Source organism: Haemorhous mexicanus, chromosome 14, assembly GCF_027477595.1.
Source record: "Haemorhous mexicanus isolate bHaeMex1 chromosome 14, bHaeMex1.pri, whole genome shotgun sequence".
Classification (NCBI taxonomy): Eukaryota; Metazoa; Chordata; class Aves; order Passeriformes; family Fringillidae; genus Haemorhous; species Haemorhous mexicanus.
The window spans coordinates 4,226,070-4,240,331 of record NC_082354.1 but is presented as its reverse complement, the minus strand read 5'-3'; the positions used below and the strand labels follow the sequence as shown (position 1 = coordinate 4,240,331).

Below are 14,262 nucleotides of genomic sequence, written 5' to 3'. Positions count from 1 at the left end.
TAGCCCAAGCTTTATTGTCATTTCTCAGGGCTCACAGGGAAAAAAGCTTTTGTCCTCACTGTGGTTCTGACAGAGAGGCTGGGAAAGGAAAACTTGGAGCTTTTTCAGGCCCATGTGGGAAGGCAGGACAAACACAGTGCAGCTCTCAAATCTCACCAAGCTTCCCCAAACTCTTGTGGGACTGCACGGCCCTTGCCCAGGCCCTGGATGCCAGGGCAGAGTTCAGATGGGGGCCACATTTGCTGCTCTGAATCTGCAGTTTTATCTGCAGTGCTCACACAGGGAAGGAGCTGCCTTTATTTTCCCCTTTTCTCCCAGAGTAGGACCCACATAGAGCTCATCCCTTTCGGCAAAAGGATGGGCCCTGCACAGGTTGGGCTGCTTCAGTCAGGCAGGTTTATATCTTAATTAATTCAGGGACATCAAATTCACTCCCCAGCCTCTTTTTTTTCTGCATTTATACAAGTAGGGCAGATTTGGGAAAGCTGAGGTATCACAATGAATGAGTGTTCTATAGTTCACAAGTCACGGTCGGCACACACTTGACAAATAAAAGCCTCAGAAAGGTTTTTATCGGCCTAAATATTGAAACCAAATTTTATTTTTTGAAAATGACATTACACACATCTTGCAAATGTACATTTAGATGAGAAAACAATGAGTAACAAATATTGAGAGCAAAGCTATAAAGTGGACAGGTTCTCTGCTGCATGGCATTGCATTACAAGAATACTCAGACCCGGGATGGTTATTACAAGTAGTAAAAACAGTTCACAACACCTCACAAAAATGGAATTTTTTCCTAGTCAAATCTTCTGACAAAAGGAAATTCTGTTAAGGGAGAAGAGCCATAGGGAATAGAGGTGTGGATCTAGGTACACTTGGTGATTTTGTGGCACGGCTTTTTGGAGTTTCTTTAAGTCCATTTCTTACAAAATGCGTCTTTGTGAGTGACCCCATCTTTTCCAAGACTTTGCCCATTTTCCGTCCTCCACTGCCAACAGAACCACAGCTAATAATCAAGAAGCCCCTTGTACTCAACTCAGAGCTCAGGAGTGTGGAGAAGGAGTTGTTTACAGACCCCCCAACAGCATAATTCCCATATCCCATCCCCACCCCCTTGCTGTGTATCCAGGAAAATCAAAAGTGTGTGCAAACTCCGCAAATCAGGGGCCATGGGACGAGTCCCAGGGACATCACCAGGAGTGGAGGCCACGGCTGACGCCGCTCGTGCCTCTTGCCTCAGCTGCAGTGGCCCAGCAGCACCTCACCCTCCAGCAGAGCCAAATTTCCAAAGGCTGCACTCGCTCCCCGGCTCGGGCAGAGGCACTGGGGGCTGATCTCCTCCTGCTGTATCCTGCAAGCTGGATCTGATCAACGTGCCAAGGCAAGGCACTGCGAGAAGTACGTTCCCCGAGAGAACCTGTTGAGAACTGCTTTTCAAACCTGGTCGTTTATCCTTTTATTTATGCCCAAATCTGTACTTTACAACCACGAGAGAGAGAGAGAGAGAGAGAGACAAAGAGTAAGAGAGAGGGAGAGAGAGAGAATCTTTCCAGGAGGAAAGGAAGAGCTAATTAAGAAAAGAGAGGTACAGGACCATGCATTTACTCTCAAGAGCTTGTTCACGAGCAAGCCAACATTTCTAACACTACAACCACTCATCTACATCTGTTTGCTAAGTAACTGAGTTCTACCTACAACTAGAGAGCAGAAGGGGTCTTTTTATTTTCTTCCCCCTCCCTTTAAAACGTCAATAAAAATGTTTTCTGTACAAGTTGAATGGCACAAAAGGTGGTTAAAATGCTAAATAACTCACCACAAATGGAGAATGCAAAATTAGTTCAAAACATGCATGGACTGTGTACAGGTAAGCAAGGAATCATTGGCATAAAGCTGCAATATATTACAAGATGATACAGTGGAGATCTTTTGGAATAACCTCTGCTTGTTCTGTCCCTTTGAAGAGACCTTCACATAAAAATTCAGCATCAAGGGAATTCAAGGTACGTATCCAAGCAGGAAGTTAACTATGGGCAATGTTATTTGTCTGAAGAGAAAAGCATTTCCCCTCCCCTTTCACACACTCCCCCAAGGTACAAAAGTCAACATGATCAGCATTGCTGCAGGCTTGCCAAAAAGAAAGGTTAGACAGGTCTGGGGTAGGAGAACAAAAGCACCATTTAAATTAATAACTCTTTGTACAATGTCATTAATTAAATACCTTACTCTTTAAACAAAAACATCCTGAAGTTTACCAATCCCACCAAAATAACCACGGACCCCTTCCCACCCCCGTGTCCTCCAAGGTTATGTACACAGAGTTTAAAGTATACCAGCTAAACTTTAAACCCAGCTGCCCCTCCAACCCCCACCCTCTGAACCACAAGAGAAAATACATCGTGGCCTCTCAGTTATATTATATTATATTGCAGCTTTGTCCTTGGTGAGGAAATCATAAGAACTCAATGCATGGCCTAAGACAGTAATCCACCATCAGGTTCCAGTTCAGCTGCACATCTCCCTCCCTCAGCACTGCTGGGTGGTGGCTCTGCAGCTCTGGGAGCTGCAGGGTCCTGAGCAAAGGCAGCTCCTGCTCTCCAGACAAGAGCAGCGTGAGGAGCTCAGGCTGAGGGCTGGCAGCTGCTCACCTCAGCTTGGGGCAGGATTTGTAACTGAGAGAGCAGACAAAGGCTAGTGACAGCAAAGCCAGCAGGATGATCCTCCTTTCCTGTGCTTCCAGTCTAGGCTGTGTCACAAAATCCATAGGGTTATGGAGGGGAATGTGTCATTTCAGAGAACAGAAAAGTTTTGGCTAGACAGGTTTCCTCTTTCCAAAAGACCCTGGGTGCCTTCTAATTGCTAATCACAGCTGTACTAGGACTGCCACAGTGCTCAAGCTGCTTGGATCACCCATCATTTAAATAAGAAGCAAACTAACAACAATTTCAGAATTCAGCATGTAATTATCACTCACAGGCTTCCTTGTTCTTACATTCAATACTCCTGCTTCACCATATCTAAAAACACCAATTAAGTGCAATTAATTCCCTAGACATTCTTCCTTTTAGGCAGATGCATCATTAGACATCACACTAAATCTGGAAAAAGCACCTCTGTCTTAAAGAGAGGGAGAGAAAGGAGAAAAATCTGTGTGTTCTGCAACCTCCCTGTGACTGTATGGTCAGTATGAGAAGGAAAAAGAATATCACAGGATTTCACCTGCCACCTGCTAAGGAAAAAAAGTCCATCCATACATGCTCTGCAGTGGTGGAAGCAGATAGAGAAAAGCAGCCATGATGTAATTAAAAAAAAAAAAAAAAAAAGACAAAATACTCCACCAACATAACCCCCAAAGCCCAAGAAACAACAAAAATAAACCCCACAAAATGTTTCTCAGGGATTCTCTGAAAATAAAATTTGTCGTGTTGAGAACTGGGCCTGGACCCAAGGTTGGGATCCATTTGGTCCCTTTCAGGTATTTCCCAAGTCTCACCCTGTGCATGGGTTTCCCAGAGCTGAGGGATTCAGAGCCAGGGTTTGGTTCTGGCTCTCCCTGACTAGGTGCCACCACCGTGTTCCATCCTGCCTGCACGTGCCAGGTGAGTCCCAGTGCTCTGCAACACCCCCCCTGTGCAAATGGGACTCCAATTCAGCTCCATTTCCTAGAAATAACTCTTGCAAAGAGAGATGGAACAACCAGCTTGGATAAAATTCAAAAGCAGCCTTGAGTTTGGATGAGTCACCTAAAATGAACCCAACCTTCCTTTTTATTTCAGAGACATTTGGCAATGCTTTTCTCTAAAAACCAAGCCAACCACAAATCTCTATTCTGCCTGGTACTAGCTGGGACTGGAGCAGAAAAATACTGGTAAAAATAGAAATACTACTTCTAGTCCCATAAACCTGCTGGGCTCAGGTCATGTCTGTTGGTAGACTGAGTGAGAGTGAAGTGAGATAAAGTCAACACTCTTTAGAAGCAAAAAACATGGAGGAGGCCCTGATTTGCTGAGGTTCCTTGTTTAATTTTCAATTCTAAAACTTTTAAGGTATTCCAGCAAACTATTTCAGCTTTATCAGTAACTATAATTAAACTACACAAAATATCTCCCATCTATAACTTGCTATTCAAGGTCCATAGAAGAGATCATTTGAAAACTGGGGTCAGTGAGGTTTTCTCTGCAAAGGCTGCAGCTGTCACCCAGGAAACTGAATCTGCACTCAAGTAATCAATCACACAAGAATTATCAACAGTAATCAATCTTTGAAATAGGAGCCCAAGCTTGGACCAAATAGATTCATAAATTAATTACAGAGGAGCTTCTGCCTGGTTAAAACAGCAGAAAATTGGGTGTGTTGGGCTCCATTTGCATTATATTGAGTGTCTGAGAATTTATGGAAATAAAAGAGATGCAATCTTTATGCAACAACATCAAAAAAAATCTGAGACTGTACAGCAAGAAAGTGTTTGGATGAGTCAGTTATTTTGTGGTTTAGGATTAAATTCACAAGCAACTCAACTGAATTTAGGGAAAAGATCTCATGAGGAAAGCAGTGCAAACACAGGTGCCCTTGTTCAGCACAGACTTCCCATTGCTGTGTGGCTGCAGCAGCTCTCACACAGGGGCTGGGCATTTCCTGGGCAAGATCAGCATCACCTCTGTGCCCACACAGCAAACCCTCCCTGAGGAGTCTCTCCTGCCTTTTCACCCTGGCTGCCACCTTTCCCAGAGTTTGCTGAGCTCTGTGGGAGGGGGTGGGAGGCTCTGAGGTGCCCTCATTATTCTCTTACATCCCCCAGAGTGCCAGGTCTGTCCTCCCCAGGCCAGGGCGTGCTGATCAGTGATTGCTATTTCTGATCTGACACAGGGAGGAGTGTAAATAAACCCAGCCCACAGCTTGGTGCTGTCCTTCAGCACAGGGCTGGATATTCCCTGTCCCTCTGAGGGATGGCACATGCTGGCAGGAGAGTCAAACAGCAGCAGGGAAGGAGCCTCACAGCAAGTCCTCCTGCCTGCAGCCAGGTCTGGCCTTATTTCTGCCAAGGGGAGAGGGACAGACTGCTGTGGACAGACACCACCCCCTGGCCTAGGTACCTGCAGGGACATGACTCTCAACAAACAGCCAGGAGCTCTGCTGCTCTTCTGTCCCCACCAAGCCACAGATCCTCAGCTAGACCCAGCCTCATTCTCTGTTTGTCCCTGGAATTTCTTGCCTTTTGTCTTTCATTATTCCCACACATCAGTGGCACTGACATGTCCAGTGCTGTGCCTCGTGCTCTCCCTGCCACTGGATTTTCTCTGAAGCTCCAGCTCATTCCATGACTCAGTGCCTACCTGCTAACAAACATCCCCCACCATTCCTCTAAGGAACAGGCTTTCCCCTTCCTTCCCTGTGTTTTCCATCATGGCATCCTTCCCTGGTGATGCCAGCTTTCTCTTTTTCAGCCGACAGATTAATTACTGCCAAGATTTGTTAATTCCCTTTGGGCATCCTCCTTTTTCTTCAGTTTCAGTGATAAACTGTCAGACCTAGGGAGCCTCCAAAGTGGCTCAAGAGCCCTGAGTTCAGGGAGATCAAGAGCAAGAGTCACAAGAGGTGAGTTCAGGTGCACTAAGCAAGGACACTGCTCTCTCCCATGTGGACATCTGGCCACCAACACTTTCTAAACGAGAAGGTTTTCAACACCTGGCCCACTGTTTTCTTGGTAGAAAGCCACTGAAACAATTAGGCTTATTCACTCTTTGTAAACAGAAGGCCCATATTTTGACTGCTAGGACAAATTGCCCCTGATATGTGCACGTGCATCTAACAAAAAGAGGGGCAGTGGGGGCTGTATTCAGGCAGGAGAGAAATGGGCTGCTGGATGAGGGTATCTCCTTCCTCCCAGGGATGTTGCTGGCTCCCCCATGGTTTCAATGGCAAACTAAAAATGAGGTGTCTCTCTTTCCCCATGACTGAAATACTTCAGCATTTTTACAGGAGAGTTTTGAGAGAGCCAGAGTTCTGTGAGAGACTTTCCAGTTTGCTCCTGTAACATGTTCAGACTTTGCTGAGCAATGAATACATTTTAAAATCAAGCCCTTTGTAGCAGCTTATCTCAAAGCACCCTACAGGTGGAGGGAAGTATTGGGACCAGCCCTCTGTGCACTGGCACAAGGAGAAGTGATTTGTCCAGAGTTGTGCCACATCCCAACAACTCTGAAACCCACTGCTGAATCCACTAGGTTTGATTCTCATTTGCTCAGAAGCTCATCTGTTGGCCAAAAATAGGTGTTGATGTGCTTAACCTCCTCGAAGCAGTGTCCCAAGGGATGGAGAGTGGTCTGTGATCCCAAAACTCCACATTTTCCTCTGCAGGTGTAGTACTCACACCTGCCCTGCAGCTGGGGTGCTGTCAGAGCAGCTGTGCAATGGCACTGCTGGAAAAAGCCTTTCCACCCACCTTCTCATATTCCCTGAAAATCTCCCCTCTCCCTGTTAAAATGTGGGTTTGTCATCTTGGCCTCAGACCTTCAGTCATCACTGACTAGAACTGTTCCAGAGGGAACAAAACAAAGCAAAGAGGGGTCTGTACATTGCTGCTCCCAGCCCTTCACCTGCAGGCACCAGGAGAAAGCAGCTCTCGAGCCAGGAGCAGAGGAGGAGATGAAGAACATCTGAACAGCAGAATCACCAGCCACTGCAGCAGCACCCAGCCCTGTTCACTCCACAGTGAGGAGCAGTCTTGTGTCCTGTGAGACACAAGACTCAGCTTTTACGTTTCCTGAGGTACTGTGGAGAGGCTCAGATTCATGCAGATGGGACAGAAGAATTCTGTGATTCTGGAGACAGCAATTTTCAAGAGATGTGCTAAATACCTCGAGAGTTAAAGTGTGCCCTGTCTCCTTTGGTCAAGGCTATTGAACCTCAGGCCTTGCTGGGCACATGCACAGTCCTGCTTCTGAAGCCCAAGGGATGTTAGAAGGCACTTAAAGTCTTCACCTTCCTGCTCTCATCACACCAGGGTGGGTTTCCAGCTGGATTCCTTCCAGGGGTCTTGTGTAGAGCACTCGTCCTGTTGCATGGACTGGCCTGACTCTTTAGATACACAGAAAAAAGATCCTCATCTCGTGCCACCCATTTGCTCCTACAAAGAACCTCACCAGTCCCAAACACTGTCCCAGCCTGCTTCCATCAGCAACCAGAAAATTGACCTGGAGCCTAAGTCACTGCATGGAAAAAAAGCTGTTTTATTCCATCATGGCCATGATCAGCACCTGGCGTGGGGCAGACACACCTCTACAGAGCTGTTCTCTGGTTATGGATTGTCTTAGCTTGAGGAGACACTTTCTAGGCTAATTTTATATCTACTTTACTTGGCTATTTTTTATCCCTTTCCCTAAAAATGTTTCTGCCTCTACTACAGTGGAAGAGAACCCTTGGTTGCTTTGCATGGCTGTGGGGCACCATGGAGGTCAGCCCCAAAATCACTCCAGTGCTCTCAGCACACTGGGGGAGGCTCAGGCTGCAAAATCCACACTGGACCCCTGCAGAGAAATCATCACTTCCAGGGATGGCTGTCCCTGGAGCAGTGTCTGGGTGGGGATTCAGCCTGGAATCCCAGAGCACCCCCACGGGCTGTGCTGGGAAGCAGCAGGAAGAGCAGCACTGCCCTCAAAGGCATGAAAAGGCAAAGACAAGGCATCCTAGGAAATGTTACCCACATGGATAAGGAGAAACTAACACTAATGCCCTTGGAAAATGCCTGGGTGTGACACTGCTTTGCTGTTTGCCACAACTTTTGGTTCTGCCTCCTTTTTTTCCCCTTCAAAAGTACTGAACAAGCAAATGAGAGAGAAATAGCAGCTCGACCAAGCGTGTGGATTTTTGTATGGCCACGTGTGTTAGCTGAGGGTGAGAGAGATGTGGAAGTCTTTTTCTAAGCAGGATTCTTCTATTATCCATGGAAATAACACAATTAGGGTTTCTAGCTCCTGAGAAGACAATAAATAATGTGCAGATATTGGAAACACAGACAGTGGTAGGGAAAAGCTGCTTCCAACTCCCACCACATAATAAAATCTCATTATCAAACTCTTTTCAAATCACTTCAAGATATTTAGCTGGTGGAACTGAACTAGCTCCAAATCATATACCAGATGAGGCTTTAAACCAGAAACTTCAGGATTATAAATGCTTTACAAGTGATAAAAATCCCAAGGCTGAAGGTTTTGCTGCATTACTCATCTTCTACAGTCAAGACCATCACCTGAGTGTAAAAATGCTAAACCCTTCTGCCTGTACTATTCCTTCCTAAGGACTGTGTCTGAAACAGGGATCTTAATATGCAAATTTGCTAAATTATTCTGAATAAAGACAGATTTCAAAGAAACAAAGCCCTGCTACTTTAAGAGTTTCTGCAATTTGTTTTTAAATACTGTATTGTTTTAAAACAATATAGTCTCAGTGATTCAATTAGTCTCTGAAAGCACTAAAGGCAGCCTCACGAGGCAAATTAGACAGGGTTTTTATAGCAGAATTAATATGGCAAATCCTCATATCATGTGGAGCTTTATGTGCTTGTAAATGTTAAAAAAAAATAAATATGAAAGGTGAACTGTGGAGTATATAGTGGAATTACTATCATCTGCTCCAGGATCTCACAGGGTCTGGAATTGCCATAGTAAATTGGAAGTAATTACTAATTCACAGCAGTTCAGGAAAGCTTTCTGACCAAACCCAAGCTTAATCTCATGAAAAGTCAACAGGAGTAAAGCACGTGCTAAAATTAAAGCTTTTAGGGTTTTTTTTCCTGAATCACAGCTGTTCTTCTGTTTCAGTAACAAAGGTCTGATGCCTGTGCACTGTTTCTCTTTGTATTCAAATCTAGATGAGGGATCCTACAAAGCCAAAGATAACTAGTTCTGAATGTATGTAACATTCCACATGCATTTCTGTACAAGAACTCATGCAATATTGGCATTAATACAGACTTCACTCTATGCTACAGCTGAAATGCTCACTGACTTCTACTGCCCAGGCATTTCTACCTAGAAAATTGCTTCTTAAAACTTGGGAGTCTGACCTCATACCCTGTTTTCTTTGTGGCTTCTGCTGGTTTGAATGGCTATTTTTCCCACTGAACAATTTATTTTAGGCCTTTTCAAGGTCCCCCTAATTCCCTGAAGGAATTGCTGGGCTCAGCCCCACCACAGGAGCATCCTCATGCAAACAAAGCTGCATTCCCAAGGAAGAGCTGGCAAGATCAGGTCTGAGATGTCACCAGGTGCAGCTCAGGAGGAGGAGCTCAGTAATTCCTCAGTGATGCTCCACCAGGAAAAGCATCTCCAAATGACCAAACAGAGCTTTTGGCAGGAAGGAAAGGAACCCCTTCTCAACAACCATCCCAACAAAGGATCATTCCTCCCTTGGGATCCTGCTTTCTCTTACACAAAGGATCATTCCTCCCTTGGGATCCTGCTTTCTCTTACACAAAGGATCATTCCTCCCTTGGCATCCTGCTTTCTCTTACACAAACTGGGTGAGAGCATCTCCCACATTCCTTTCCTCCCCCACAGCTCAGGCTGCTGAGCAGAGGGCAGCCCAGATTTGGGTTTCCTGGTGGAGCTGTGGTGAGTGTCCTGCACTGAGCAGCACGAGAACCTGGGTGGGACTGCATGGCTGGTCTCCTGGTTTATCTGAGGAAAGCTGTCAGGACAGGACAGGCTCACCCTGACTGTGGCAGGAATGGCCTCTGTCACCGTGTGACAACACCCTGGACTGCAGCTCCAGTCCATCCATGGTGACTGCTCAGGGTCCCTGGAGAGGCAGAGACTCAGAGAGGGACCCTGAGATTTCCACCAACAGAACAGAGGAGAGGGTAAAAGCACATCAAGTTATCTGTCCCACTAAAGCTTTCCCTAAGACAAAAGCTCTGATGAATGATATTGTTATTAGCATAACCAAGGACTTTGACATCCTTATGCTTAAGAAAGTCCTTTTTGCTCATGACCAGTGTCAACAGTAGCACTCACAGGATTAAACAGCCAAAAATTAGCACCCATAACCAAATCTGCACCCAGAATATTTCAGCACCTTCTGTTAGAGGATCTGAAAGCACTTGACAAATGTTAACCAACATTTGGCCTCACAACCCCCAGTGAGGTAGAACAGAGCTGTCCCTGCAGGGACAGACAGACAGATTGAGGCACAGGGTTACTCAGAGACCTGCTCCCATTCAGACACAAAATTCAGCAATGCCAAGGGCTGAGAGGTGTGCTGACTGCTGCACCCAAGCTTTGTCCACAGCACCATCCTTCCCCCCACAAACCCTCAACGAGCCCTTAAACTGTGAACTAACCCCAGATTCTATTTACAATATTTAAAATGACCATTTAGCAGTTGTGCAGTCAGAGAGTTTTTCAATCAAATGAAGCTATCAGTGAGAACAAATGGCTCCTTGTGGAAAACTCTGGCTGTAAATGATCATGCACTAAGACTACTGGGTGCAAATTTGGTGCATGATAACTGTGACCCCTTGACAATTCCCAATCCTGGCCTCTCTCTGATAAATCTCTTTTAAGAAGTTGCATTATAAGAATGATCACACGAGCCTTGAAAGATGCAGCCTGCACAGATTGTTTCATCCCAGCAATGCAAGCAAACAAAACGTGGAGTGGCTTTGGGAACAACCCAGCATTCATGGAGCATCAAACATCACAAGGATAAAATCCATCCTAACCACAAGGGGTTGCAAGGCAACAGGGAGTAGGTGTCTACGTTGGGATAAAAAAAAAGAAAAAAGCAAATAGAGCAACAAAGAAAGGCTTGATTGCACAGATTTCATTTAGGTAAAGTTCTGCAAGAATCAGTTTCATCAAAGCTTATTCCATGAGGGAGGGAGGCAATGGCAGCTGGCCCAGGACAAAGCTTTGGAGCAGTAAAAACCACCAGCCCTGCGTGAGGAGATGAACTTTGCATTCTGGAGGAGGCATTACTGATTAATAAAAGCAAAAGCTTCTCTAAATACAGCGAGTTTGTTTTTCTCAGATAGAAGAGTTTCTTAAAATACAGGTTTTTAGAACACCACAAAACTTCATTTGTTATATAAGTAGAGAATCTGGCCATAGTTAGGAATACTGAAGTGTAAAAAACCAAATACGTAGTCTTAAACATTACAAAAACTATCAAAACATTCAATATTTTGAATTGACCATTTTCCCCCCCTACACGTGTCTGTTTTGGCAGTGATGACAGGATTTCTAAATTGACTTGCTGTTATTATTGTTCTGCAGTTGTGGTTGGTTTTTTTTGTACTTTTTTTTTTTCTGAACGTGTTTTTTAAACAAAAGAAAATTACCAGCTTTTATAAAAAAGAAGGAGCTTGAATCCTTACTCCCAAAACACAGATAAAAGGTTTTCCATTATAAAAAGCGTATTGATTTTTTTGCTATAAAAAGTGACCTATAGGGTGTCAAACCTGAAAACAAATTCTCACAGTGTTTTCAGTGTTGGCTGTTCACAAGGCATTACTGTTACAGAGATAGAGAGATACCATAGGGGAGGTATAAATATTTGTTACCAGCTCACAGCATTGAATGTGGAAGGTGTTCTACTCCAGATAACTCAGCTGATTTATGGTTTTTTGTGTAATCATTAAAAATAATCCCAAACAATATTTGAATAATTTGAATTATTGTACTAACCTTACTTAGCATCTGACACAATCATTCCTAATCTCATCCAAGCTTCTGCTGGCATATTAAGCATCCGACTAGAAATTCCCTTCCTGCCCTCCACAAAAAAACCAAGACTCTTTAGAATGCAGGTGCCAAAACTGGGGCTGTGAATGAGAAGCAGGTGAGCTGGCAGTTTGCACAGGTGGAGAACATCATCTGCCCTGCTCCAGCTTGCAAACTGTGCAGCAAGGGGTCCATTTGCACACCTCCAGGGAAACTACTTTACTAACACTAGGAAAACCACATGGTTGCAGCAGCAGAAGAAACAACAGAAGAAAATGGGAAATGCACAGAATCCTTGGCACGGAGGCCCCAAATTTCTCACAACGCCCATTTTGCACCCCTGTGACTTAGAAGAATGGTATCCCTCTATCTCTATAGACTGGCAGGTGTTGGTTTGTGGCACAGAGAGGAGAAATCACAGAACAAAAATGACATTTAACCGTGTGTCCTTTGACTTGAAAGCACCAGTCACCGATCTGCTTGTGTGGCAGAGGTACTTTGCTGTATCCCAAATGCAACGTGGACATTTCACTCTACATGGAGTCTCCCAGGGAATCCGAGTCATCCAAAGACAGAGGCAGGTACAAGTCCTGTAGGGAGAAAGGAGAAAATGTTAACCCTCACCATCAGCTCCTACCCTTGGCCACGCAAAGGGAAACAGCTTAGTGGCTCTGGGCAGCTCAGAGGTTAAAATTCACATTCCAGAGGGTGGAATGTGCTGGTGACTGGGCTGGGCTCACCAGAATCCAGGGAGCTCCAGCCTAAAATCAAGACAGGCTCCTTGCACTGAGGAGCAAGAGGTGTTTTTTTAATTGTTCTGGATCATTGTGGCCATTCCAGCAAGTGCATCTCTGTTCCTGATGACTGCTCAGGGATAACTTTCAGAAGTGTTTTTTTATTGTTCTGGATCAATGTGGCCATTCCAGCACATGCATGAAAGAGCAGCATCATGCCTTAAACACATCTCTTTAAACCCAAGTCCACAATAAAGAGTCTTACCTTGGTTTGACAGCTGCCCTCAGGACAAATCTCCAGGAAAATCACATGTTCCATGGTGTATTCTTTATTTTAAGTAACTTCTAATCAGTTGGAAAGGTTAATAAAATAATCCCAAGTTTGCTATTTGGATCAAATGCTCAATGTAATGCTTTTCCAGCGTCCCTTTCTGGAGTAACCTTTCTATTGCATTTGTTTAAAGTTCTGTGTGGGACAAGGTACAGCAACCAGCTCAAGAGCTAAAGCTCTCCTGGGACTTTTTTGAACTCTGACCCACACACAGGTAATTACTGTGAGCAAAATGAAGAAAAACCAAAACACTCAGGAAGGAAATTCACAGAAATCTTGATAAAGAAGAGGTAAAATAGGACTTTGTGGTGAACTCAACCTAAGCATTTATCACTTGAGCTTTAAGGGGAGAAAAGAAAAGCAATTTAATCATAAGCAGGAAATTGCTCCTGGGAGAAAGACAATGATGCATGAATATTCTGGTAAGCTAAAATGCTGAATTTGTGTTTGCTGATTGGCTTAACTTAGTGGAGAAAATCATAGCTGGGTTGGCTTTGCCCTCAGCAGTCACCATCTTTTACAAATGGTCTCAGGGCTGCACTGGAAAGGTCATACATAAAACATACAGAAAACATTAAAAAGGTGAGTTTTGCTTGTCTTGACTAAGAAACAAACCCTCACCTCCAAAGTTCTCAATGAGATGGAAAGTGTTCCTAATGCTGAAGCAAAGGGTGCAGTTTGCAGCATTACTTCTGCTGAACTGAAGAGCTCAGACCACGGGCCAGATTCTGTCCTCAATTATAAATGAATAATACATCTGGACACGTTGTGTTAAATTTGGTGTGTTTTCTCAAACTTAGACTGAGCAGCTGAGAACAGAGTGAGGCCCTGAGGAAAACAGAGTTTTCATTTGGATTCAGCTATGCCTTTATAAACAGAATTAGTTCAAACCCTGCAAGCTGCCCCACACTGGGTTCCACGAGGCTGTTGACTGCAAAACCTCAGCACCACCAGAATTTTTTAATTACTCTTCAAAATCTTTGAGTCAATGCTTTCAGAGTCGGGCTGAGAGGTGCATTCTCTTTTACTGAAGAGAAATCCTCCTGACTTGCTCTCACACCTACATTTGTGTCCAAGCTCCAATTCCCGTATCAAGCAAAAACTGGAAGCAGCATTGTGGCTATTCCAGAAATGCAAAGGCCCACAGAAATGAAAGGCAGAACTCAGCACAGAGTGGCCCTGAATAACAGGAACTGAAAAAGCTGTGACAGCTGCTGTACCTTTTAAATAAATCAATAGATGAATTATCCATGAGCCAGCCCAGGTTTCCTGGTCCCTGCCAGGATGCTGTGCTACCTGTTGGCCTGTTCCACAACACAATTACCACACCAGCTGTAAGAATCACCTGATTCCTGTAAAACAGAGCACGGCCTTAAATAATTTAAAAAACTTAAATTCTTGAGGAGCATCATTAAAGTGATGTCTGAGAGCTCCAGTAACGTTTGTGTTACTTCTTCAGGCTCTTTAATGGGCC

At 44.6% G+C, this 14,262-nt stretch overlaps 1 protein-coding gene across 3 annotated transcripts in view; it reads right to left on the bottom strand.

The window, feature by feature from the left end:
- Window positions 1-567: 567 nt before the first annotated feature.
- The window catches only part of DCX (doublecortin), an 80,271-nt gene continuing 66,576 nt past the window's right edge, over window positions 568-14,262 (bottom strand). For all 3 annotated transcript variants that reach the window (XM_059859258.1, XM_059859257.1, XM_059859259.1), the window contains one exon: window positions 568-12,313. In XM_059859258.1, coding sequence (XP_059715241.1) covers window positions 12,257-12,313 — 57 coding nt within the window. In that variant the 3' untranslated portion in view covers window positions 568-12,256. The remainder of the gene's footprint in view (window positions 12,314-14,262) is intronic.